The sequence below is a fragment of the Dysidea avara genome, chromosome 13 (assembly GCF_963678975.1).
Source record: "Dysidea avara chromosome 13, odDysAvar1.4, whole genome shotgun sequence".
NCBI lineage: Eukaryota > Metazoa > Porifera > Demospongiae > Dictyoceratida > Dysideidae > Dysidea > Dysidea avara.
In genome coordinates this window covers 18,256,168-18,279,653 of record NC_089284.1, presented here as the reverse complement: position 1 = coordinate 18,279,653, position 23,486 = coordinate 18,256,168, and the positions used below count along the sequence as shown (strand labels likewise).

Here is a 23,486-nt window from a genome sequence, read left to right as displayed (position 1 = left end):
CATTTACTTCACCGGTTAATACCAGGTACCCATTGGCTGGGTGGGCTGTTTCCCCAGATGACACCAGGCCACCCGGTCTCCATTTAAACAACTGTAATAAAGTTTGAAACAACAACACCAATTTGGCATAACTAGACATCAAACCTGATATGTTTTGATTACCAAGCTGATGCTGTAGCCAGTTGGCACACACACACTACACACCACACACTACAGTTATGTCAAACTTGAATATGTACAGGTATTCACATGGGGCTGTAATGACGAGGGAGCATTAGGCCGAGTGGTAGAAGATGAGTTCAGTCCAGGTCAAGTGAATGAGCTGTCAAGTAAGATTGTCCAAATGTCTGCAGGGGATTCGCACACCGCAGCACTTGATGATCAGGGCAGGGTGTATTGTTGGGGGATATTTAGGGTGAGTTGTTTAAGAGTGTGGCTTTCAGTTAATTATACTTTGTGTTATCTGCTTTTCCCATAATTCACACGTTAACTGTCTTGCTGTATTTGATGGACAAAATTCTGGTTCAGATGTTTGCAAAAAAATTTCAAGGCTGCATCAGGAGCACATCATCTTTAGGAGTTGATGCACTCCGGTTGGGTGCATGAAGATTCAGTAATTAAATATTTGAGGCTGGTAGTTGTAAGAATAGAAATTTTGTGGATTTGTTAAAAATGGGAAATTTTGTCCATCACAGTTTTTAGTATCATGTTCATCATCTATCTGCTGTATCATATGACCCTGAACTTAATTTAGTTTAGTCCCAGTAGTGTTTACAAGTTCTTAGAGATTCTCTTATGTCTTTGACAGAAGTTCAACAGTGCTTTGACCAATAGCATAGACACTTGAAAGTAAGTGGTTTTTCTAGGCAAAAATAATTGACCGTAGAAACCTGTGTAATGTGTGATATTAGCCTATGGTAATGCACAATCTATAAAAATAGTATTGTTTTGGTCAAACGTCATCATTCATCTCATTTGTGACTGGATCTGGGAAAACTGGTCTTATCGCCCATCACAGCAGATTTGATTTTTCACTAAGAACACAAAGCCACATGAACATAATTCATAATCAATAGGCTTGTATGGTTTGCTTTTGCTAAATGCTTTTCCTGGAAAACTGTACAAACAGTCTGAGGCCCGAATGGAGCTCTGGCCAGCCTAGGAATGGCTGTATGTGACTGTACGGTTCTGTGGTGTTGAATAAAGATCTGTACTGTAAATGTCCTTTCATTTTAGCCAGTTTTGAGACCCAATGGCCCCTAACTCATCCCTACGCAATATTTTTTTGAACAGCTCCTTGCCCTCCTCAGGCCCCCACCACCCACCCACCCCTTTTGGAGCTTGCCCGATACAGTCAACATTGAGTTAGAAACTATCTAAAATGGTGGGAAACTTAGATGTTGGCTACTTGTACAGTGGATACTCTGGAAGATACAGAACTGGTGTTCAACCATTGGCGAGCTACAACACACAAAACCAAGACCGGTTTTCCCAGACCAGCTAGGTCACAAATGTGTGTTTAACTAATTTAACATTGATACCTCAGGGCAATGTCAAAAGACAAATTGTTTATCCATGATTTATCCATGATTTACTACATGTTGGTTGTGCATGCATGTAATAATCATTAAATTCCTTTTTGTGTCCAGAGCCCATACGCACATCCCTCAATACCTAGCATGTTTGATTGTGTAGTCACAGGTCATACAGTACACGTGGCAATGATGTTGCTTGTTGCATGTCTGAGCTTATCCCACCTCTCAACTGCTTTACAGGATAGCAATGGAGCATTTGGTCTTACCAGTGCTGGTCCATCTCCAAGGCCACAGTTAGTGTATGAACAGTCATCCAACAAAGCTACCAAAGTAGCATCAGGAGCTAACCATGTAGTAATCCTAACAGAGCAGCAAGACTTGTACACATTTGGCACAGCTGAACAGGGTCAGTTAGGTAGAGTATCAGAGCACTTCTCTGTTAGGGGCGGTCGTAAGGGGATCAAGCTCCTCCTCACACCCGCTGCAGTCAGGTTCAAGAAGATACGAGGATCAGAGACAAAGTTTTGTGATGTGTTTTGTGGCTCCTACAATACGTTTGCTGTGACCAAAGATCAGAAAACTGTGTATGCCTTCGGACTGAATAATTATGGACAACTAGGGGTTGGTGACATTGCCATACGCTACGCTCCTCAACAGTTCAAGTTCATCCCACAAGTGGACTCACTGAGTCAAGCTATCAGTAATGGCCAATTCAAGATATCAGGGGATCAACACCATACCGTGATGACTATTGGAGGAAAAGTGTATGTGATGGGACGATCAGAGTACGGCCGGTTGGGACTTGGTGAGAATGCGACTGATAAGGTGTTACCCACGGAAGTGCCGAACATTAGCTCTGTGCACACAGTTGCCACAGGGAGCAGTACATCATTTGCTATCACCAACAATGGACAATTGTATTCATGGGGAATGGGTGACACGTTACAGTTAGGGAATGGAGAGGAGACAGACGTGTGGGCACCACAGATAGTTACTGGTAAGAAATTGGAGCACAAGAAAGTGTTGTCAGTTTCTGCTGGAGGCCAACATACAGCCATCATAGTTACACCATAAACTAGTAGTATTAGTATTGCATGTATTTTGTGATAATACTAACATGTACATTATGTGGTTGTGTAGAAATGAATATAATTTTAGATTGTGTAGTTGAACAGAGACAAAAATAAATACCTAAATAGAGACAAAAATAATTTCCAGTGTTATTGGGTTTTTTTAATGTCTTCAACTAGCCATCTGGAGAATGACTCTCTCACACAGCCAAATCTCTCCTCTTGCAAGTAGTGGTAATGTTGCTTCAGTTTCAGTGCCATATCCAATATTGTCTCCAAGTCCAGGTTGTCAAGGTGATCATTCAACAATCCAGAAATGCCGATGAAATCAATCTGCTCACGAAGTATCCGTGTACGATGATGTAACAATGTGGCAAGACAGATAAACATTGGAAATACAACTTCAAACTTAGTCTGTGTTGGACAAGGTACCTGATGAAATGCTGACAAACTCTCCAGTCTTTGAGGAGGCACACTGCTTGCCCTAGAGCTATGACCTGAAGATATTTCAAGAGCAGTCTCTGAAGGATTGTCATAAAACCGTACCGGAGTTACACGATCAGCTTCTGGAGTGCTCAATCTGTGCTTGTGTAACGGATAGTCAGTAAGTGCATCACCTTCAATGGATGAGTCCAGTCCACTCTCTGGAGGTATAGGAGTACTCAGGCTACTCACTGCTTGATCATGTGTACTGCCACTGGACTCGGCTGTAGACCGCTCTACTGACCGTCTAATTGATGCGTCATGGGAAGTGGTAGACTGTGACCGTCTCACGTTATACCCAGCAGCATCTGTGGGTTGCTGGGAGTATGACAGTTGAGCTGAACTTACAACTGGTGTATCTACATCTTCACCATTGATGCTAGTATAACTGTCAACCTTTTCCTCAGTTGAAATGTTGTCCTCAAGTACATCTGTAGAAGCAGTGGTCATGTAATTAGCCCATACCACTTCAGACATATTTTCCGACATTGTGCGGAGACCAAACCTTGATGCAGCTACAGTCTCTAGCAAATTTATGCTGGCATGGAAGGGGAATTCTCTCCGGCATTCAATCAGTATCATTCCAAAACACAGCGTGAATGCATCCTGGTCTAGACTGTCCAGGTAATAGTACAGGTCTGGCATTAGCACTTCACAAAGGTGTTTTAGTACTTGTATCTTGGTGAGCACACCCTCACACTGTGGACTGAAGTTCTCTTGTATTGGCTGCACCATACAGGAGAAACAGATGTAAGCATCAGCCTCATCCTTCATCACATAAAGTATTGGTGACAAAATGTCTGTCATTCCCTGGGTATAGGAGACGTTGGGGTGTTCCAGGACATATGTTACTACAATGTCCACTAGCATTTTCTGATTGGCTGAGTTGCTATAGAATACTTCATTGACATCAGTGCGGTCTGCATCACGTTTGACGGCTTCAAACAATCGTCGTATGCTTCGATCACTATCCCACTGATCTTGCCATTTCTTCTTCAATCTTATGTAGACGTTACGTAACTTGATATTGTACATATGACGTTCTTCCCATGAATGCATTGTTGGGTAGTATACACCCAACATATTCTTCCAAAATGACTGCTTCAAGTCATCTTTAATAGTGTAGCCTTCATAGACCATCTTCTCACAAATACTTTTAACATTTGGGCAATCAGATGGTTCCCAAAGGTCTAACTGATCAATCTTTCTGGAACGTTGGAAGAACCTTGTTAGATATAAACAATCACACCAAGCTGGAAAACAAGAAAATAATCTGCATGTTATTACCAACAACATGCTCTCTAAATATTTAATATATAATATACACTGTTGTACTGGGTAACTGGTTTACACTAGTGAAAATATTGGGCTTGTAGCCACATTAAATAGTACTCTTAAGCATAGTGTTTAAGGGAAGTTTCGATGGGAAAACTTGCTAAAACAGTGAAGGTGTGTAAACATCGATGACATAGATCTATAAACTAAGTTAATAGGGCTACTTGAATACTTCAACAAGCGAGTAAAACCCTCTGTTAATGAAATATCACCCAACAAATGTGGACATTCTCTTTCTAGTGTCTTCCCTAACACACTAATTTTTCCCGATAAATGTTCTCATACTGTACTATACTGCAAGTACTTGTCATCGCTACTTGGCCATCACTACTTGTCCATCACTACTTGTCCATCACTACTTGCCATCACTACTTGGCCATCACTACTTGTCCATCACTACTTGCCATCACTACTTGGCCATCACTACTTGGCCATCACTACTTGGCCATCACTACTTGGCCATCACTACTTGGCCATCACTACTTGGCTATCTCACCAATGAAGAGTACCAGCTTGATCCTAACCCTCACATGTGACACTGCTTTACATAAACAGTTTAGTGCATTCACCCGGTACTGGCTCTACTGCAAAATTTTTAACAACGAAATAGTTTGATTGCCCCTCATTGTGAAAGTTTTGCCCTACAAAACCTCCCCATATATGGATACTAGGGTGTTGAAGGCTTTAATCAGTGAATAGTGAAGTAATATGGGAAGAGATTCCCCTCTGTACCAAACAGGCCCAGATCACATGTTAACATGCATAACTGCACTAATCACACATACCCCATGGTCTGCTTGGCAACTTTAGCCTCTTCACTACCACGGTGACAGAGAAACCAACAGCAGGTGCAGTCTTCATGAACTCTTCCCAATTCTCCTTGCACACAAGAGGAACTTCAACTGTCATCTCATTCTCTGCCTCCACTTCACCACACAGGTACACAGGTCTGTTGAGTACAGTGAAATCTTATTAGTAAGGCCACCATGACCTCAATAATAAAGTGGTCTTATTAGTGAGTACACCATAACTATGTTTGGGACCAACTGAAGTCATATTGTACCAAACAAACTTACACACAATCTCATAACATTCAGGGACTTGAGTGGCCACTACTTAAAAATGACCAGTACTTATGTTTTCATCAGCACGATTGGTATAAACTTTGAGGTGTGTAGAATAGAAACTAGTGCTGAAATGTTGAAATGAATGGCAATTTTTACTATTTGAATAGTTGTGGACAAAACCGATTATTCTTTTAAACATGAATAAACACCGAAATCTTTGTTGGGTAGTAAGGTAAAGCCTGAGAGCTATTTCTATGTCTTCTAAAATGGATTTCTTCAGTGTGAATAAGTCACTGTGTTCACAATCTCAAGCTTCTAGGTTGGCTTCGATCACTGCTTGCTACAGTGCTAATAAATTTTTGGTAAGTGTGTTAATGAATCGAATAATGTCATGCTGACTGAATATCTAATTATCAGTGTTGGGGGTAACGCGTTACGTAATAATTATTACTTTTGTGGTAATGAAGTAATATAACGAAATATGCTGTAAAAACAGGTAATATAACTTAAGTTACTTTACTTGCAAATGTAACGTGTTACCTAAGTATTAATGAGTCTAATATTACACAATATTATTACTTTAAGTAACGAAGCTACTAATCTCGTTAGTGATCCACTGAGTAACGCCTAGCCACTATGAAGTAATGAAGCCTACTGAATGAAGCTTATTCACCAGCTTCTTGCTTATAACCAAGATTTGCACATTGTCCAACAATGCAATCATGTCGTGATAAGGTGGTAGTTTCACACGTGACAGCTTAAGGCTGTAGACACAAAGTAATATAATATGTAATATTATTATAGCTACTTTATTTTATGGGTAATATGTAACTGTAACTAAATAGCTCAGTTGTATATAAAAAGTAACTGTCCCAACACTGCTGATTAATTAATCATTTCAGTACTAACAGAAACTACCCATCTGTGGAATGCCTCATAAATATTAGACTGTTGTGAATAGTGTTTATTCAATTATCACTGTACAAGCAGATAGTTAGCACATTCATGCAGTCATTGATGCGCACACACACACACGCACACACACACACACGCACACACACACACACCTATTGGTGAACTAATTAAACAAGGTCAATGGTTCATAGTACTAGCTAGGTCAGAGAAGGTAGGACATGACGTAACAATAATTGTGTGATGTACTGTACATTTTTAGCATAGGGTATACTTCTAGTAAACTGTGAAGTTTAGCGCTGGATTTATTGTCAGAAATGGTTGTGATAAGCTTCATTGAACTCCAGCGATTTTACGATGAACTTTGTAATAGAGTGCTATTTAGTCATTGAAGGCAGCATCGCACTCCGGATGCCACATCATGGACCAATTATGTCGACACAGTCTAACCACAACATTCCACTTCCTTAAATGAAAAGGCCTATTTTAATCTTATTTTCAGGTACCTGTGTTATTAATTGCTGTATTCCTAGTTACTAGTAGTAAATGCAATCGACTTCGGTGTCTACAATGATGCAAGTAGCTAGTACATTAGTTTTTCATCATGTAATTATCACTGGAATTCAATTACATTATGCAAAAATTGTATGTGTTATGACATCATGTCCCTACCCCCTGGTACTAGGTATGAACTATTGGTGAGGTGGTACCAAGAAATAGTATCAGGATTTTGAAACGTCCAGATGAGATGTATTGAAGTGCAGCAAATAGAGAGTCTGGTGTTGTCAGATTAGACAGGAATTGGAACTTTCTCAAGATATTGATGATACTTTATCAACTTCATAACATTTAATTTTGTACTACACTACATGTCACAATCACTCTCAATTACACTAGCTAAAGCACTACCATAGTAACCATACAACAGAAAATATTGACAAAAGAAAACTTTAACAAAATCAGTTAAATTCATTTCAAACATCCATGAGCACACTTGATTTTGATCAATATTTAATTATCAATACTGATGGTGTGGATTCGTCAAAATTTCCTGTTGATGCTGTTTATCAATATTTTAAGTGCAATATAAGCAGCTATCTATCCTGAAAAGGGTATTGACTTTGATGGTCTTTTTCTAGCAGTTTGTTAGCATTAGCCGGGTAAATTACAGAATTTTCAGCAAAATTCAGTGGATTCAATAGACTATATGCACTGCCGAAAACATTCTAAAACATGTGATATTTCGTTACGTTTTAATACATCACGACGGTGAACGACCTCGATCTAAAGTACATAGAAAAATGTGAATCTCAGAAAATAGACCACTTACCAGTACTTCTTCCAGATCAATAGATTCCTCTCCCTGTATAGAATACTAATAGTAGCTGGAAAGAAGACCAGTGTTTGTAGTGTTAGTGGCAAGTTATAGCTCGAGCCGCATTTGCTACCCGAACTTTTGCATGGGGCTTGCGGTAGTCGTTCACTATCAAAAAATTCTTGGGCATGCCGCTAATCAATGCAAATTGATTATGTTTCATTGAATAAATAGACTACGCATATAGTCTATTTCATTGGCTAGCTGTACGTTGGCATGAAAGAACATTTTTACTGCAAAACACCAAACAGGACTGATATTACACTGTTGCTATGTAGAGTTAAAACTGTGAGAAGTTATGGCAACTGTTCAATGACAAACGCAACTTTGTCAACAATTATTTATTTTTATTTGTTTAACCATAAGGGTAAGGTAATTACAAAAGGCAATGCTTATAGGAGTAACACCTACAAAAACACAAGATACAAAAACAGAGAACAACAAACAATACAAGCACATTAGTACAATACAGAACAAATAACTAAATACTGTAGCAAAAGAAAAAAAAACTGAAGTGTTATAAAAATTTATGCAACTCTCGTCTAAAGTGGAAGAGAGAGAATATCATGTGGGACAGAATTCCATAAGAAATACCATTAACAAAAAAAAGAAAACCTATAAGAGTTTATTGATGACTGCTTACACTGTAACGAAAGGGAGTGAGATCTTGTACAAGAATTGGTAAATGAAAAGGAGCTTGAAAAAGGTAAGGAAATGTGGCAATGATAAATGGTAACTATTGTAAGATACTTCCGACGGGTAGAATCTTGCCAACCAATGACATCACAATTAAAAGAGAAAGCAAGATCATGTGAGAGACTTTGACCCACATCAACACATCAAGAGTCATATTCTGGTTCAGATTAATATTTATGTTGTCTTGTTTCATTACATAAGGGTACCTTACACACTTACTTGTTGTAATACCGGGATATATGTTCCAGCAGGTCATACAGGGTAGTCTGCTCCCTGTCCTCTGAACGATATGCTCCCACCTCAACTGGGAACCCCAAGTACTGCGGGGTGACATACGAGCATGGTGAAAACGTGCACCACAACAACGCCCACATTTGACCACGTATTTTAAATCCTCACCTTACGTATTTGACAGCGAAACTCGCAGCGTAGAGGTTCTTTAGCTGAAACACGTTGCGAAACAGACGAAAATTCGTCTACCTCGTCTCCTCGCTCTTCTTCCATAACCTCGTGATATTCCCGTAAGAAGCCGACTATAATTTACGATAATGGCGCGCATTTATTGGAATCGCTTAGCAACAGTACAACTTTTCACCCCGCAAGTTTTAGATGGCTGGTGTGCGGGATAACTCAGGTATGAGGTTAAGTTGTGTTGCGTTGGAATAATCCGGCGTTTATGTGGCAGAAAACTCAACTGCTGAACGCTGGGTGGCCAGCCTGTCTCCTAGGAAGAGGAGCTGCTTTAGTTACCGCAACTTGGAGCCATGTGTGAACAAGGCCATGCAAAATTTACTGATACTCAAGCAAGACTTGAGAATGACTACCCTCAAACAGTCAAGTACCGTGGAATTCCTGACTGATGTAAAGTCACCCAGCAACGTTCATGACAATGTAAATGATTTGACAGTCAAGGGAACAGTCATGCCTTCACTGTCTGATTTTCACATTCCTCAACACATCAGTCGTACAGAACATGGGAAATATATAGACTTTATTGAAGGAGCTTTGTTTCTGATTCTGAGACTAGACAAGGATACTCTAGAAACCAAGCAAAAGCTTGGGATAGTGAAGGAGAGGGTTACTAGCCTTAGAAATACATTAGACATTGAAGCAGTTAGGAGGATGGTATTACTGAAGGCAGCTGTACAGGAGGGTAAGCAACATAACTGATGTCAAATATTATTATAAAGTGTACATGACACTAACATGGTAGTCCATGCTATTATCTCTGTGTCATAACTTGATGTTACATTCATCCACCACCAAAATAGGTATGTGGGTGGTATGATTTTGTTTTTATTGACTAGATAGTTGAATTAGATAGTCTCAGAAAAAATACAACTTTTTAACCCTCTAACTAGTTACTAACTTAAGCAAGTTGCTTAAGGCAGCAGTCACACGACGATAAATTCTAAGGTAAAATTTTGCTTATCTGTACCGTAGCTGTATCGGGCCGTATACTATCAGTCACACGTCTCGTTGGCAACAGAACCTATAGAACGTGTCGGGAGTTACCTTAACACTTTTTGGCCATTGATAATCATCGTTTGTTTGAGTGTTGTGATGTGAAGGTATTGCACAAGTTCAAGACTGCCAGGAGAGAGTTTGTTTACAAGACTCGCAGTTCACCACCACAATTATTCAGCACCAATAGCTTGCTGTTCAGTGCACAGCTTCAAAGAATCATAAACTCTCTGAGACTACCACGAAGATTTTGGGCAGCTGACAGGAGCCATGGTTTTGGGAGAAGGGTGTTTGTTCGTTGTGACGTAACCTTGAAAAGGCATATCCAGATTGGGAGAACAATCAGTATTTGCAGCACTACAGGATGTCAAAGGATACATTTTGGTACATAACTCAGACATTTGGGGGTATTTTGAAAAGAAGGATACAAATATGAGACGTGCATTACCACCAGTAAAAAGGATAGCTATTGTTATACACAGGATAGCACAGGCTACTAGTTTTTCACAGACAGCAACTTTATATGCTATTAGAAAATCTACGGTTGTTGCAGTGTTACATCAAGGAATTACTATCTTTCGTGAGAAGCTTGTACCGTAAGTTATTCTATTTCCAACAGGGCTAGAGTTGCATCAAGTGATGGTTGATTTTGTGTGGATTGCCTTGGTGGAGTTCTAGATGGTACATTTATGTGAATTAAAAACCCTTAGATTTATGGTGATACCTACTACTGTTACAAACATTTCACAGCAATAATTGTGCTAGGTTGTGTGGATGTATGAGGAATATTTACATATGTCAATGCTGGTTGACCAGGCTCAGTAGGAGACTCGCATACCTATCAACACAGTGTGATGCATCGGAAAATCAGAAACCACGAGTGGTTGACTCTGTGCACGTAGACTAATAGAGGAGGTAAGTGTGTATCGTTATGTTGTTGTGGGCTCATCCTTTGCTCTTCAAACTACTTGTCTAAGTGCTATGAGAACAATGAGACAGTATCACATAGAAGAAGTCTTAATTACAATGTTATTTGCACATGCAGGGTTGTAGAACAAACATTTGGTAGGCTAAAAGGTCAATGGAAGATCATGGATGGACATTGTACAGTGTAAGTTAAATGATCTGGTGTTTGCTAGACAAGTAGCCATGGTTTGCTGTGCCCTCCTTAACATATGTGAAAGACACCAATGTCCATTTGAGAATGGCTGGTTGCCTGATGAAAGTGCTTTTGTAAGCACTGCACCAACCAAGAGGTTTATAATAAGTGAACCAGCAGCAAGTGTGTGGGAAGCTGTAGCATAGCATGTCCATTGATACAGACCAGCTCCCATATAACTTATGACTATTTGTATGGCCTAACATGGTAATTATTATTATATATGTACAATATGTAATGATTATAACACAAGTATAAGAAAAATTTAAATTAAGAGTAGGGACAGTGTATAGTGCTGCAATAAAAAGTACTGAAACAAGCTGGATCAGAATGTAAAACAATAAGAAGTGAATATCCCTACTGTGCATTTAGAGGTAGCACAGTAGGGATATTCACTTCTTATTGTTTTACAGCATTTGGACTTACAGCATTTGGACATTACGTACTACTCTGATCCAGCTTGTTTCAGTACTTTTTATTGCAGCACCATACACTGTCCCTACTCTAATTTAAAATTCCTAATTTTTATTCTTATACTTGTTTTTGCAAGTTCATGACCAATAAATAGCTTGCTTTTCATAAAACCAGTCGCAAAATATTATATAGAGTTAATCACAGCACTATATACTAGATTATGACTCATATAATATCAACTGATTAGTGGGCGTGACTCTACATAAGCCTGCAGACAATAATGGACGTGGATTTGTGCATACCTACAGACTGATAAATGGGCATGGCTACCATATGCCTAATTTACATAAGTGGGCGTGGCTCACAAAAGAGGCAGGGCTATGCTATGGTGTGTTACTACACATCCACGTTGTTACACTAATTAATTTAGCACAGATCCAATCCAGGTCAGACCCAGATAATCTGTAAAGTGGGACTTGGACGACCCAACTCAGTTTTAACACTGTTACTAAACTACATATTATTATTGACTTAGTTTGCCGTGAGTTGCTCTCACTGATGATATCAACTACCAACTTCGAAAACCACCAAGCCACGCGTGTTCAAATAGTTTGGTGCAACGCTAAACTAACCACTTGTATTTGAATAGTTTGATACACCCATAGATGGAAGCCCTACTGTAGTCTATTAACACTATCAGCGGTAGAACCTTGACTGATGGCCATGGTAAAGAAGGATAAAAGGTAAGACAATAGCACAAGCATTGTATGTTTATCAATATACCAAAGATTTTTTCTTCATCAAATTAGAAATGTTTCTGTGAAAAAATTAGGGCTGTAGCTGTAGCCAGTTTTCCGCTATGCTTAAGTATAGTTACCACTGTCGGTATCATTGCGCAGGGTGTAACGTTAATAGTTACGTCATGATAATGTAATTGTGACGTAAACGTCTAGTGTGACTGACGGAATCTGTCGTCGTGTGACCGCTGCTTAAAGTGCCAAATATTATTAGGAAAACAGCAATGCAAGTAGAAATGAGAAATTGATAAGTACTATACATGTATCAACTGGGCTGTAACTGTCTCCCCTATACAGAACACGAGGCTTGCATGAGAGACCTGCAGGAGCTCAAATGGCATGTCTCGTATGAGGGAAGGAATCTGAGGAGACACAAGGACACTGTCAGGACAACTGGTATACAAACCACTTTAGCATGTTTGTAGTTATAGCTGTCACTGTAGCTGAGAAGAATGAAGATTTGAAGAAGAAAGTGAAATATTTGAATGACCAAATGTGAGTGTATTAGTGATGATAGTGTTATTGTGACTTGTGCTATAGTCCATTTCTCAAAGATAAGCTGGTCCTGGAGACTGAAGAGATAGAGAGGATTAAAGAGGAGCAAATACAGGTATACTACCTTACTCCATAACTCATTACTAGTAGCTACTGATCCTTAGGCTGACGTGGAGCTAAAAGGTAGGAAGGCTGAATTGCTGAAATCTGAAGATCATTTAAAGAAGGTAAATTACCTGCTGTCAGTAGGAAAATTGCTTTACCTCTCTAAGACCCAAGGGAGCAGTTATACTTACAATTTATTCAAACCCACAATCACAAAGTCACATAGAGGGTATATAAGCAGTGTTAAGTGATGATATTCCTTACAGTCAATGATGTGACAGTTATAGTTATCCCTGTCTGAACCACTTGTGTGGATCATATACTACACTGAGACTGTACCATACCCTGGCTTTAGAGGTGGGTGATACCAGAAATTTTTGGTTGGATACAAATCCAACTACTTGTGTCATAACATTGGTGTGCTGTTATTATGTTTGGTAGTCAATTAGTGAACCTTGCACAATTACTACTAATTATTTATTATTCATATCACTCAATGATTATGCCTGCTTCATGTTGTTATCAATGTGAAACCTCTCTGTTAAACAGAAACTGCCTCCATAATAAAGACAAAAAGTTTTGGTTTTGTTCCATACATTTTACCTTTGAAAGCAGATGACGTTTTTCTTGTGTTTGAAAATCCTTGGTACAAAAATTTCTATTAAAAAAAATTGGAATAGTAATCAACTTTTATTCACTTGAATCGTTTAATAGACACCCCTGAGGTGTTCTATAAAGAGCACATATAAATCTATGGTGTTGGTTTTAGAGGGATTCCACTATGGGTATAAATTCAGCGCTTGTACTGTAAAGTCTTAATAAAAATATAGTACATTCCATTACCTAAGCAGTGAACCCTTTATCTTCTCTCCCAGACCATTGATACCACTGATACAGAGAAGAACCAACTTGCTGCTAAACTGGATGCTTCTCAGAGAGAAGTGAACATGGCAAAGTGATCCCATTGCTCCCTCAAGCTGTATTGTATGTTATTGTGTTACTGTAGTGAGAGACTGTCCGGTATCCTCACCAGTCATGCTGAATTGGTACATAAAATAAACCTGGCAAGATCCAGTGTGACTAAGAGCCAGAAGGAATTATCAACACAAAGTTTGTGTGTGTGTGTGCATGCGTGTGTGTGTGTGTGCATGCGCGTGTGTGTGTGTGTGTGTGTGTGTGTGTGTGTGTGTGTGTGTGTGTGTGTGTGTGTGTGTGTGTGTGTGTGAGAGAGAGAGAGTCTGGTGTGCATCTGTGTGTGTGTGTGTGTGTGTGTGTGTGTGTCTGGTGTGTATCTGTGTGTGTGCGTGCATCTATGTGTGTGATCAGCTCTCCCTCTGTATATTATGAAGTCTTGGTGTGAGGCAGTGTAACTAAGTGGATGCCTAGGAATGTTGTTATTTCCTTGAATAAGAAACTATACTCACATTGCTTCAGTCTACCCAGCTGTATAATAAGGACCTGGGTAAACAGCCATCCCAATGGGTGCTTAATGTCAACTTGGAATACTGTCATTGTCTCAGTTATCAGTAGAGGTGTACCAATAATCAGATCAGTTATCGGCTATATTGGCTTTCTTTTGCATATAGGTAACGGGTCAGTAACATGTATAAACAGGCAGCAGATACAGATATATAAAACTCTATTTATGGGCACTTGTGTTTATGTAATGTCAACTATTGTTGTTGTGTGTGTCTGTGTGTTTGCTGTGTGCGCATGTGTATAGTGGAACTTAAGAGGAGTTTTATTGGTTAAGCACTGAGATATTGACTGTGTCAACTTGTTTAGGTGAGAGGCAGCAAGCTCTACATGACCAGTACTCATCACATAATAAAGATGTTGAGGAGTTGCTACAGCAGTTGAAGAACTTAGAGAAATCTAACTATTATCTGTCTCAAACTAATGAGACCCTAAAATCTCAAATGGGCATTCAGGTGTGTGTGTGTGTGTGTGTGTGTGTGTGTGTGTGTGTGTGTGTGTGTGTGTGTGTGTGTGTGTGTGTGTGTGTGTGTGTGTGTGTGTGTGTGTGTGTGTGTGTGTGTGTGTGTGTGTGTGTGTGTGTGTGTGTGTGTGTGTGTGTGTGTGTGTGTGTGTGTGTGTGTGTGTGTGTGTGTGTGTGTGTGTGTGTGTGTGTGTGTGTGTGTGTGTGTGTGTGTGTGTGTGTGTGTGTGTGTGTGTGTGTGTGTGTGTGTGTGTGCATGGGTGTGTTTTGCACAGTTGAGTGAAGCTTTGCTTTGCTTTGTGTGGTATGTTGTTGTTGCGTGTGTGCACAAACATACAAGTCTTACAACAATCTCAACAGTTGCTACTGGTTTACAGAGGAGAGACTTGGAGTCAGAACACTCGGTATTGATGGGTAACATGCAGTTGGAGCACAAACAGCTGAAGAGTGTTAGAGACAAGATTGAGGAGATACAACAAGAATTGGACTCCATGAAACAAAGCATTGCTAAGTGGTATGCATGTTATCTCAGTATCTGCAATATCAAAATTTAGTGTGATGCTTGACAAAGTTTAAAGTGATCATAAGCATGTTGTGATATCCCATCCAGTGGGTACATAAAATTGGAATAGTTTAGTTTTCAAATTCAAAAACTCATAACTTCTTATGGCATCATGCTATTATCATACAATTTTCAACCTTTATTAAGGCCATACTTATTGATCTTATGTTGCGCTCGCCCGACCGACTGCATTTTTCTTCAAATGAAATAATTTTGAAAATCACGTGTACAGATCACGTGTTCTTAATTAAAGACAACACAGCATCAACATCGTTGTGTTATAGTCAAAAACAGATCATTGAAGATCGTCTAACACTCTAAAATTGTACAGATACGATGGGAAAGCTCTTTCAGAGATTTATTTTTAAATCTGATAGTGATACTATACTAGAAGTGGAGATTTCACTGACTGACCAGTTTTTGAATGCTCAGTATAATTACCTTTTAATATATTAGAGCCTTGTAACCAGGCAGTCTAATAGATTTTTAACTGTGCATGTAAATTATTGTATTATTATAGCTACACTAATTGTTTGCATTTTGTATGCTTTTGTTTAAAAATATTTTTCATTTTCAAACCAACCTACCTACCCAAATTTAAAATAATTTTGCCCGCACAACATAAGATCAAATAGGTATGGCCTAATTAACCTTTCAATTGTATGAAATAGTATGGTAGTACTGTTTAAGTAGGGATCCCCTCGCGTGCCGCCAGAAATTCTGCCTTTAAAAATCATCCTAGAGACATTTTACGCCACGAAAGTCACCTTTACAGGATAGTACTAGTCCATATAATATATAATACAGCATTAAATATAACAAAACACTTTACAGGTGGCCGGATATTGAATTTTCAAAAACTCGAATTTTAGTCTGCCTTACTGCCTGCCTGCCTGATCACAGTCGCAAGGCTAGAAGCCAAACGAAGCAGCGCACGGCCGCCATTTTACACCACAACAACAAACTCACCAGTGGGATATGCCTTTTGGGGTTCTGAAAAGTGTAGGCCCTCTGTGCCTTGTCTTTTCTTTTATCTTCAATCAGGTTGCTTGTCTTCTTCTTCATCCAATGAATCCATATCAAGGCGTTAACTTTCCATATCAACACTTTCTTTCAGCAGCATATTTAGGTGCCACAGAATTATTCCAGAGCTGTGGCGCTACTATAGAAGAGATATACTAGCTAGTTATCTGCCTGCAACTCCGCAATTGGGATCCCATTTGTGATAGGTTCGCAACCACGACCACCAAATAAAAATCTATATTGGTGGACTAATAGCGATAGAGTATGGAGATCACATGCACCTTTCACAATCTAGCTATTTACTTATCAGTAAATAAGATGACCTCACCCCAGCCCATATATATCTAGCTAGCTGCACACCCCACTTGAGATATATACTCTAACACAACAGTCACTTTAATACAACATGCAGTCATGTATGATATTCTAATAGAACAGTCACAAGTTACATATACCTGGAGACATGATTCAGTCCTACAGGTTCTCTTTCATGGACTCCAACAGCACTTACCTGACAATTATAAACTCTATGCTGACCTTCCAGGATATCTTGCTAGTGTCTGCCCTCCTAGCATCATTTCAACCAATCTTTCCTCCACGCTTAACAGACCTGACTTGGTGTTTGTTTCCAATAATTCCATCTGTTTGTTTGAACTAGTTATCCCCACCAATACCCAACAACATCTTTTGGCCACTAGAGCTCGAAGGAAGATCGGTATGGCTGTTTACAATATGACCTTCAGCTTTCTGGCTTATCTGTTAATTTCATTTCCATCAAGATTGGTTGTTTAGACAACTTTATGCCAGACACAATTGGTATTACAGCATAACTCGATGGGAAAGTCCCTACTTTGGCACATTAGCTATAACAATTATTTTGTTCAGTGCCAAAGTAGGGACTTTCCCACCAAGCTATGCTGTAATACCATCATTCATCTCTTGTTTCACTACTTTTTATTGCATAGGTCCCTACTTCATTTTTAAATTAACAATTTTTTTAAATACTAGTATATACTACACGTTACACAGATTGCAAAGATTCATTGAGGTATTTAGATATATGTGACAGGCCCAGGTGAGTGTTTGTGTGTTTGGTCACAGATGTTGACCCCCTACCATCCTAGGCCTAGCAGAGTACAATGTGTTACTTAGCACTGGTTTCTTCTTGATCTGTTTCCTAATCTGCTGAGCATGCAGTATAATAAACATGAAAAGGATTGTATGCCACACATTTGGGGGACATAGATTTTGTGGTTGCTTTGCTGTTTACAAATTTTCATCCACAGTGATTTTTCTCAGTGCTGCGTATATATTAGGCAATCTTTGTAACAATGAGTGATCCTCAAAATTTAAGCAACAAAAATATTGAAGTTGGTTTATCTGCTATATACCTTGAAAATGTGCACACACATACACACTGTAGCTGCTATGTACAATTGTACAGTGTCTATATTTGGCTCCACTATGGTAAGCTATACTATTGTATACTACTATTGTAGCATGAAGCAGTCTGAAGACAATAGCAAGTCAGTAGAGAGAGCCAAGCTGGAACTAGTCAAACTGGACAAGCAACTTCAGGTGTCGCTGGATGAGTACAGCAAGGTGCGTGAGAAAAACCATCACCTTGACAACAAGATGCAACTGGAGAAAGCCGTGTCTGGTGAAGCAGAACAATCATTGAAGGCACGTACCATTATTACCAATAAGATTTATTCTAGTGCAGTGAAACCTCTTTAATGGAGGAACTCTATAATGAGGGGTGAGCTTACTTGACATGGTCACTGTAATGAGGTGGTCTTATTAATGAGGTCATGAAGTACAGTTTTATATGGTTAGTACATCTTAGCTATGTTTGGGATCTTATAATGAGGAGTAAACAATAGCAGCTAGGTGTAGTACCTTCTACATACATGACATGCAGTGTAGTTTATTGTATATTGTAACACAACTACAGAGCCAAGTGTCAGCAATACAGAGTCAAGTTCAGGAGGAGAACAGAGCAAAGACATCGTACCTGGTAAAGTGGACAGGTTGATGATAGCTAAAATATTTCCTCTTGTGTGTTTGTGTGTGTAGACTCAGATTGCTTTGGAGAAGAAGGACCTTAACAACTTGAGGACTGTTGGCAAGTCCAAGCTAGAAAAGGTACTTGTCAATACCTCACAATATTCACTATACACATTTCATTACAGCAAATACAATTAGCTAAAGAGGCTAACACTCGAAATGATGACAACCAGAATCAGGTACATAAGTTATCTTCCTTTATGACAGTAGCCATTGTTGCCATGTACAGCTACTAAAGGTGGAGGAGGATTGTACTGAGAAGAAGAAAGATTGTGAACTGCTTGAAGAAGAGTTAAACAACTTAAAAGAAGAGTGTGCCACTACAGAACACAACCTCACCACACAGATATCAGAATTGCAGCCACAATCTGAACAACTAAAGGTAATAAGGTAGTGATGGCTGGTACAACAGGGCTCCCTAATGTCAGTCCTTATGCTTACAGTGGGATTGGTATAGTTGTTTTTTAATGGTATCAAAACTTGTGATTTTAGTTGTTCAATTTGTGAACAACTTAAGTAGCTGTACCACGAAGTGTTGTACTTGGTAGATCCATGGATCAGTGTGTTATGTGTAGTGTCTACATGTGTGTACAATGGACAATCCTATCCTGAATAACCTTACCTGCTGTGTTGCTATCATGTGTGATTTGTGTTAGGTTGAAGTAGAGGAGAAGGAAAGAGAACTAAGGAAAGCTACAGAGAAACTAGAACAGCTAACAAATAGGACAGAAGTGAGATAGATTACACTGTAATGACATCATCATATTATCGTGATAGGATTGTGGTAAGTCACTAAAAGTGTTGGAGAAGAAAGAGCATGATATTAATAGGAAGATGGAGACTCTTGAGTAAGTCATGGTCCATACACCTGTTCTGTGTACATGTTGTCTGATTACTGTGTTTGCCTAGTCTGGCGTAGCCGACCCACGCGCGTAGTGCGAGGGTCTGGTGACAGCCGCATTCAGTACTTGTGCAGATGGAATGCAATTAAATTTGAAAATACGTGCGAAACACGTGGACAATTTCTGGTAACAGAGCGCGACAGCTACTGTACTTGCACTTGAATGGCGTCTATTTCCTCTACAAACCCTTACATTTGTACTGGTTGTGGAAAAGACATAAGAAGCTCGCCATAATCAGTGGCCAAATCGGAAATAACGTCATAGAATGTTGTTAATTGGTCACTAAGCGATCTGATTGGACGCACCAGTTTTTCGTAAGGCTGGCACAGGTACTGAATGCGGCTGTCACCAGACCCTCACGCTAAGCGCGCGGGTCGGCTACGCCAGACTAGTGTTTGCCTTGAATTGTTGACTTGTTTAATCTGGCTTAAGGGGATTATGGAGACCTTGAATACAATTTCCAGTGCTATTCTCTTCCATTCTCGTTTACACTCCATTTCGTGTGGTAAGTTCTTCATCACATGATGACATCTCCATACATCAAACCACTAGGGTTCAGTGGGGTTCACCACACCATAAAATTACACATAAGAATAGCTTTTGGTTGGCACCTAGTTTTCAATGAAACTGTCTTAAAGTTACTTTTTAATTGCTCTATATAATTATACAAATCCTATGAGCTAACATGAGTGTCCTCTGCTTATCGCTCATCCAAATTACAACTAATTTGAGGTTAATCAGGTTTCTGTTGTGACATTGAAGGCTTCAGTTGATGTTAAGTGATGTCTATTAAAATTACAGTAGAACTACTTCACTTGTGTTGTTTCCTACTTCAGTGACTAAATGAAAACCAGGCATTTATACAAGACCATATAAGTACTTTCAGACCATATAAGTACTGTCTGAGTGTATTGGTAGAGGTCTTTAGGGACTTCAGAAATATGATAAATGTAGTAATGTACAGTGTCCTTTAAGCCAGTCACTGGATAATACAGTGGAACCTCTCTTAACAAGCTCCCCGAATTAAGGACACATGTACAATAGAAAAAACCTCCATAATAAGGACGGTCCCAACAAGTCTGGTTAATACATTTTTTACCTCTGAAAGAAGAAAATTATATTACAGCAAAAATTGGCCAAGAATTCTGACTCCCAAAATGTCCACAATAGAGAGGTTCCACTGTAATAACAACATAATGTCACAGACTCAACATGCAAAATTTTGATGATTCATTAAAATACAAAATTGAAGTAATGCAACTAGATATATTGGTATATTATATAGTTTTGAAACCAGTGTAATAACTTTGTTGCTCGGTTCAGCTTATGATAACTACACAAACAATTAATGCTCATAGGGCCAGCCAACCAGGGGGTTAAGGAACAGGCCAAGGTGTGTGTGTGTGTGGGGAGATGTGGAGACTTTGATATACTAGAATGGTTGACTGCACTATTAGAATACTTTTATCACAATCATTGTCCAATAAATTTCACTTCTATTGGGACCATTGCTTTAACAAAACTGTCAAATAGTGATTACCATTTGTAATGTATTGTATGTGACCTTGTGGATCATGTGATCACTAGGAGGGAGCTAGGAGAACTGCAAGAAAAGATCAATGATGGTCGTCAGGTTGAGGAAAGGCTAAAGGAAGAGTTCCAAGAGCTAAATGGTACGTCACATGTTGTACATTACAAGTGATATGTGTGTGTGTGTGCTCTAGAGTTCTCAACTAATGTGGAGGTGAAGTATGAGGCTTACATGAAGGAGAGGATAGAGTACTTAGAGAGGAATAAGGTGTGTGGTGTATTGTGTACAGTAAAGAATGGTATTCAAACATTCTCAATGAGTTGTTGTGTATGCCCACTTGATACATTGACAAAGAAATATGAACTATTTGTATTGTGTACTGAATACTTCATAGTCTGTAGTAGATTGTACTGGTTGTCAGTAAAGACACATACCATGGTCAGCTGTACTTTTGCATCTGTCTAGTACAGTGTAAAATGTGTGGGATCTTACATGTGGCATATACCACTTGTATCTTAATCACCAGAATGAGTTAGCTGCAGCTTTTAACGATAATGACTCACTGGTGATGGAGTATCAAAGAATACAACAATGTTTCATGAAAGAGAAGGCAGCAGCTCTGAAAGTGATCGAGAGAAAACTTGAGTTAGAAACTAGTCTTCGTGATCATGTACAGGTGAGTTAGGTACCCGTAACATGTTAGTTGAAGGTGGTTGCAAGTATGGTCACTTAGCAGTTATCTCTTATTGGCCACTTCTAGTATGGTGGGTACCAATACACAGCTGAGGTGTACACTGTGACCTTCTTAATAAAACCACCTCATTATAGTGACCATGTCAAGTAGGTCCCAAACACAGCTAAGGTGTACTTCTTGACCTCATTAATAAGACCACCTCATTATAGTGACCATGTCAAGTAGGTCCCAAACATAGCTAAGGTGTACTTCATGACCTCATTAATAAGACCACCTCATTATAGTGACCATGTCAAGTAGGTCCCAAACATAGCTAAGGTGTACTTCATGACCTCATTAATAAGACCACCTCATTATAGTGACCATGTCAAGTAAGTCCCAAACATAGCTAAGGTGTACTTCATGACCTCATTAATAAGACCACCTCATTATAGTGACCATGTCAAGTAGGTCCCAAACATAGCTAAGGTGTACTTCATGACCTCATTAATAAGACCACCTCATTATAGTGACTATGTCAAGTAGGTCTCAAACATAGCTAAGGTATACTTCATGACCTCATTAATAGACCACCTGAAACCATAACCCAGTAGACTGAATTCCCTCACAGGCGGCACCATCATTTAGTGTTGAATTGTAAATGGTTTGTTGCGTTGTTTCAATTTTTATCAATACAATAATTAAGATATTATTATATTGTATAAGGGAAACTTTGGCAAATTTGGTGATTCACTACAAATTTGCCAAAGTTTTGGCCGCCAGTTACTCTTAGCACCTACAGACTGAGCTTGGAATTTGCTAAAGTTTATTTTGCTAAATGCAATTTAGCTTGCTATTCGCCAGTTTCCCTCTTTATGGCAACTTTACGGTGACCTAATTTACTGTGATATACATAACTGGCTTATATAACAGTTGATCTCAGGTGTATTGCATATGGCAGTTTGTGTAAACTGAACAATACCATTGAATATTTTTGTGTGTACTCAAATGCACATGAAATCCACTGTATTTAGGGTCCCAAGTACTGTGATGTATATGGCTTGTTTTTTGAACACATAGCTCATTTCAACATGCTGTAGCTACCGTTAGGCCAGGCAAACTTGATTACTTGTTTCTCATCCACAAAAAAAAAATTGGATTTCCATGCGGGCGGGAGATCATTTTTCATTATAAAAGAAAATACTCCAAATCAAGCTGTCTGTTACTATAAAGGTTAGCTAAAGCCTTTTAAGAGCTAGTACTTTTTACCACCATTTCTGAGGTGCAAGTGACATTTGCTGTGCTGTAAAATGATCATCAGCCTTCTTAGCATCAAAATACGTGTGCACATGATTGATAACAGCAATAATGAAATTAGAGGCGTTGGGGTAAAAAGGGATGCAGCCGGGGATGAGAAACAATTAATTAAGTTTTTCTGGCCTTATAGTAAGGCTTTAATAACTATAAGAGATTAACATCACATATTCCAAACAGCTACTTAGCCTACAGTCAGAACAACATAAGGTGTTGGAGGAGTACTACAAGCATAGAGGACTGGCTGGTCGCCGATATCTCACAGCACTACACCAACGATCACAAGTCAACAGTCATCAGATTAAGAAGTTGACTGATAAATTTGAGGTGGCCATTAAACAAATGCAACAATTTCTGGACACTACTAACACTTCATTGAAGAAACATGGCACTGCTCCACGTAAAGTACATTTTAACAGTGAAGTAATGTGTTCCCCTGCCAACTAGCATGTCATTACATTATACATAACTGTACAATAAAAGTCTTTCTACACTGATCAAATTTTATCCTGACCTCCTTCTGTGCATGCTCACATACACCTTATAACATTAAAACACTATTTCATTA

The 23,486-nt window shown here is 39.1% G+C and overlaps 3 protein-coding genes and 1 non-coding gene across 6 annotated transcripts in view; 3 read left to right on the top strand and 1 right to left on the bottom strand.

The window, feature by feature from the left end:
• The window catches only part of LOC136242769 (regulator of chromosome condensation-like), a 4,843-nt gene extending 2,136 nt beyond the window's left edge, over positions 1-2,707 (top strand). For both annotated transcript variants that reach the window (XM_066034236.1, XM_066034237.1), the window contains exons 3-4: positions 242-415; positions 1,776-2,707. In XM_066034236.1, the coding sequence (XP_065890308.1) occupies positions 242-415; positions 1,776-2,609 (1,008 nt within the window). In that variant the 3' untranslated portion in view covers positions 2,610-2,707. The remainder of the gene's footprint in view (positions 1-241; positions 416-1,775) is intronic.
• LOC136242768 (TBC1 domain family member 25-like) lies at positions 2,618-9,036 on the bottom strand. The gene is made up of 4 exons (XM_066034235.1): positions 8,873-9,036; positions 8,693-8,793; positions 5,209-5,372; positions 2,618-4,341 (listed from the first exon to the last, which is right to left on the bottom strand). Exons 1-4 carry the CDS (start codon positions 8,975-8,977, stop codon positions 2,756-2,758), a joined length of 1,956 nt encoding a protein of 651 aa, XP_065890307.1. The 5' UTR covers positions 8,978-9,036; the 3' UTR covers positions 2,618-2,755.
• LOC136242767 (uncharacterized) lies at positions 8,879-23,486 on the top strand. Of its 2 annotated transcripts, none has more exons than XM_066034233.1 (21): positions 8,879-9,107; positions 9,159-9,626; positions 12,605-12,703; positions 12,751-12,802; positions 12,848-12,917; positions 12,967-13,029; positions 13,783-13,862; positions 13,914-14,017; positions 14,693-14,838; positions 15,224-15,360; positions 17,931-18,114; positions 18,386-18,448; positions 18,508-18,576; positions 18,624-18,677; positions 18,728-18,880; positions 19,155-19,229; positions 19,276-19,346; positions 20,988-21,073; positions 21,125-21,198; positions 21,458-21,607; positions 23,099-23,486. In XM_066034233.1, exons 1-21 carry the CDS (start codon positions 9,083-9,085, stop codon positions 23,363-23,365), a joined length of 2,490 nt encoding a protein of 829 aa, XP_065890305.1. In that variant the 5' UTR covers positions 8,879-9,082; the 3' UTR covers positions 23,366-23,486. The 2 variants fall into 2 exon arrangements, with proteins under 2 accessions (XP_065890305.1, XP_065890306.1); XM_066034234.1 differs by lacking the exons at positions 8,879-9,107; positions 9,159-9,626 and adding exons at positions 10,071-10,852; positions 10,983-11,048 and having other exon boundaries at positions 23,099-23,483.
• On the top strand, positions 13,169-13,245 carry LOC136243819 (small nucleolar RNA R38). The gene has a single exon (XR_010695000.1). It is a non-coding gene; the product is annotated as a small nucleolar RNA R38 (small nucleolar RNA).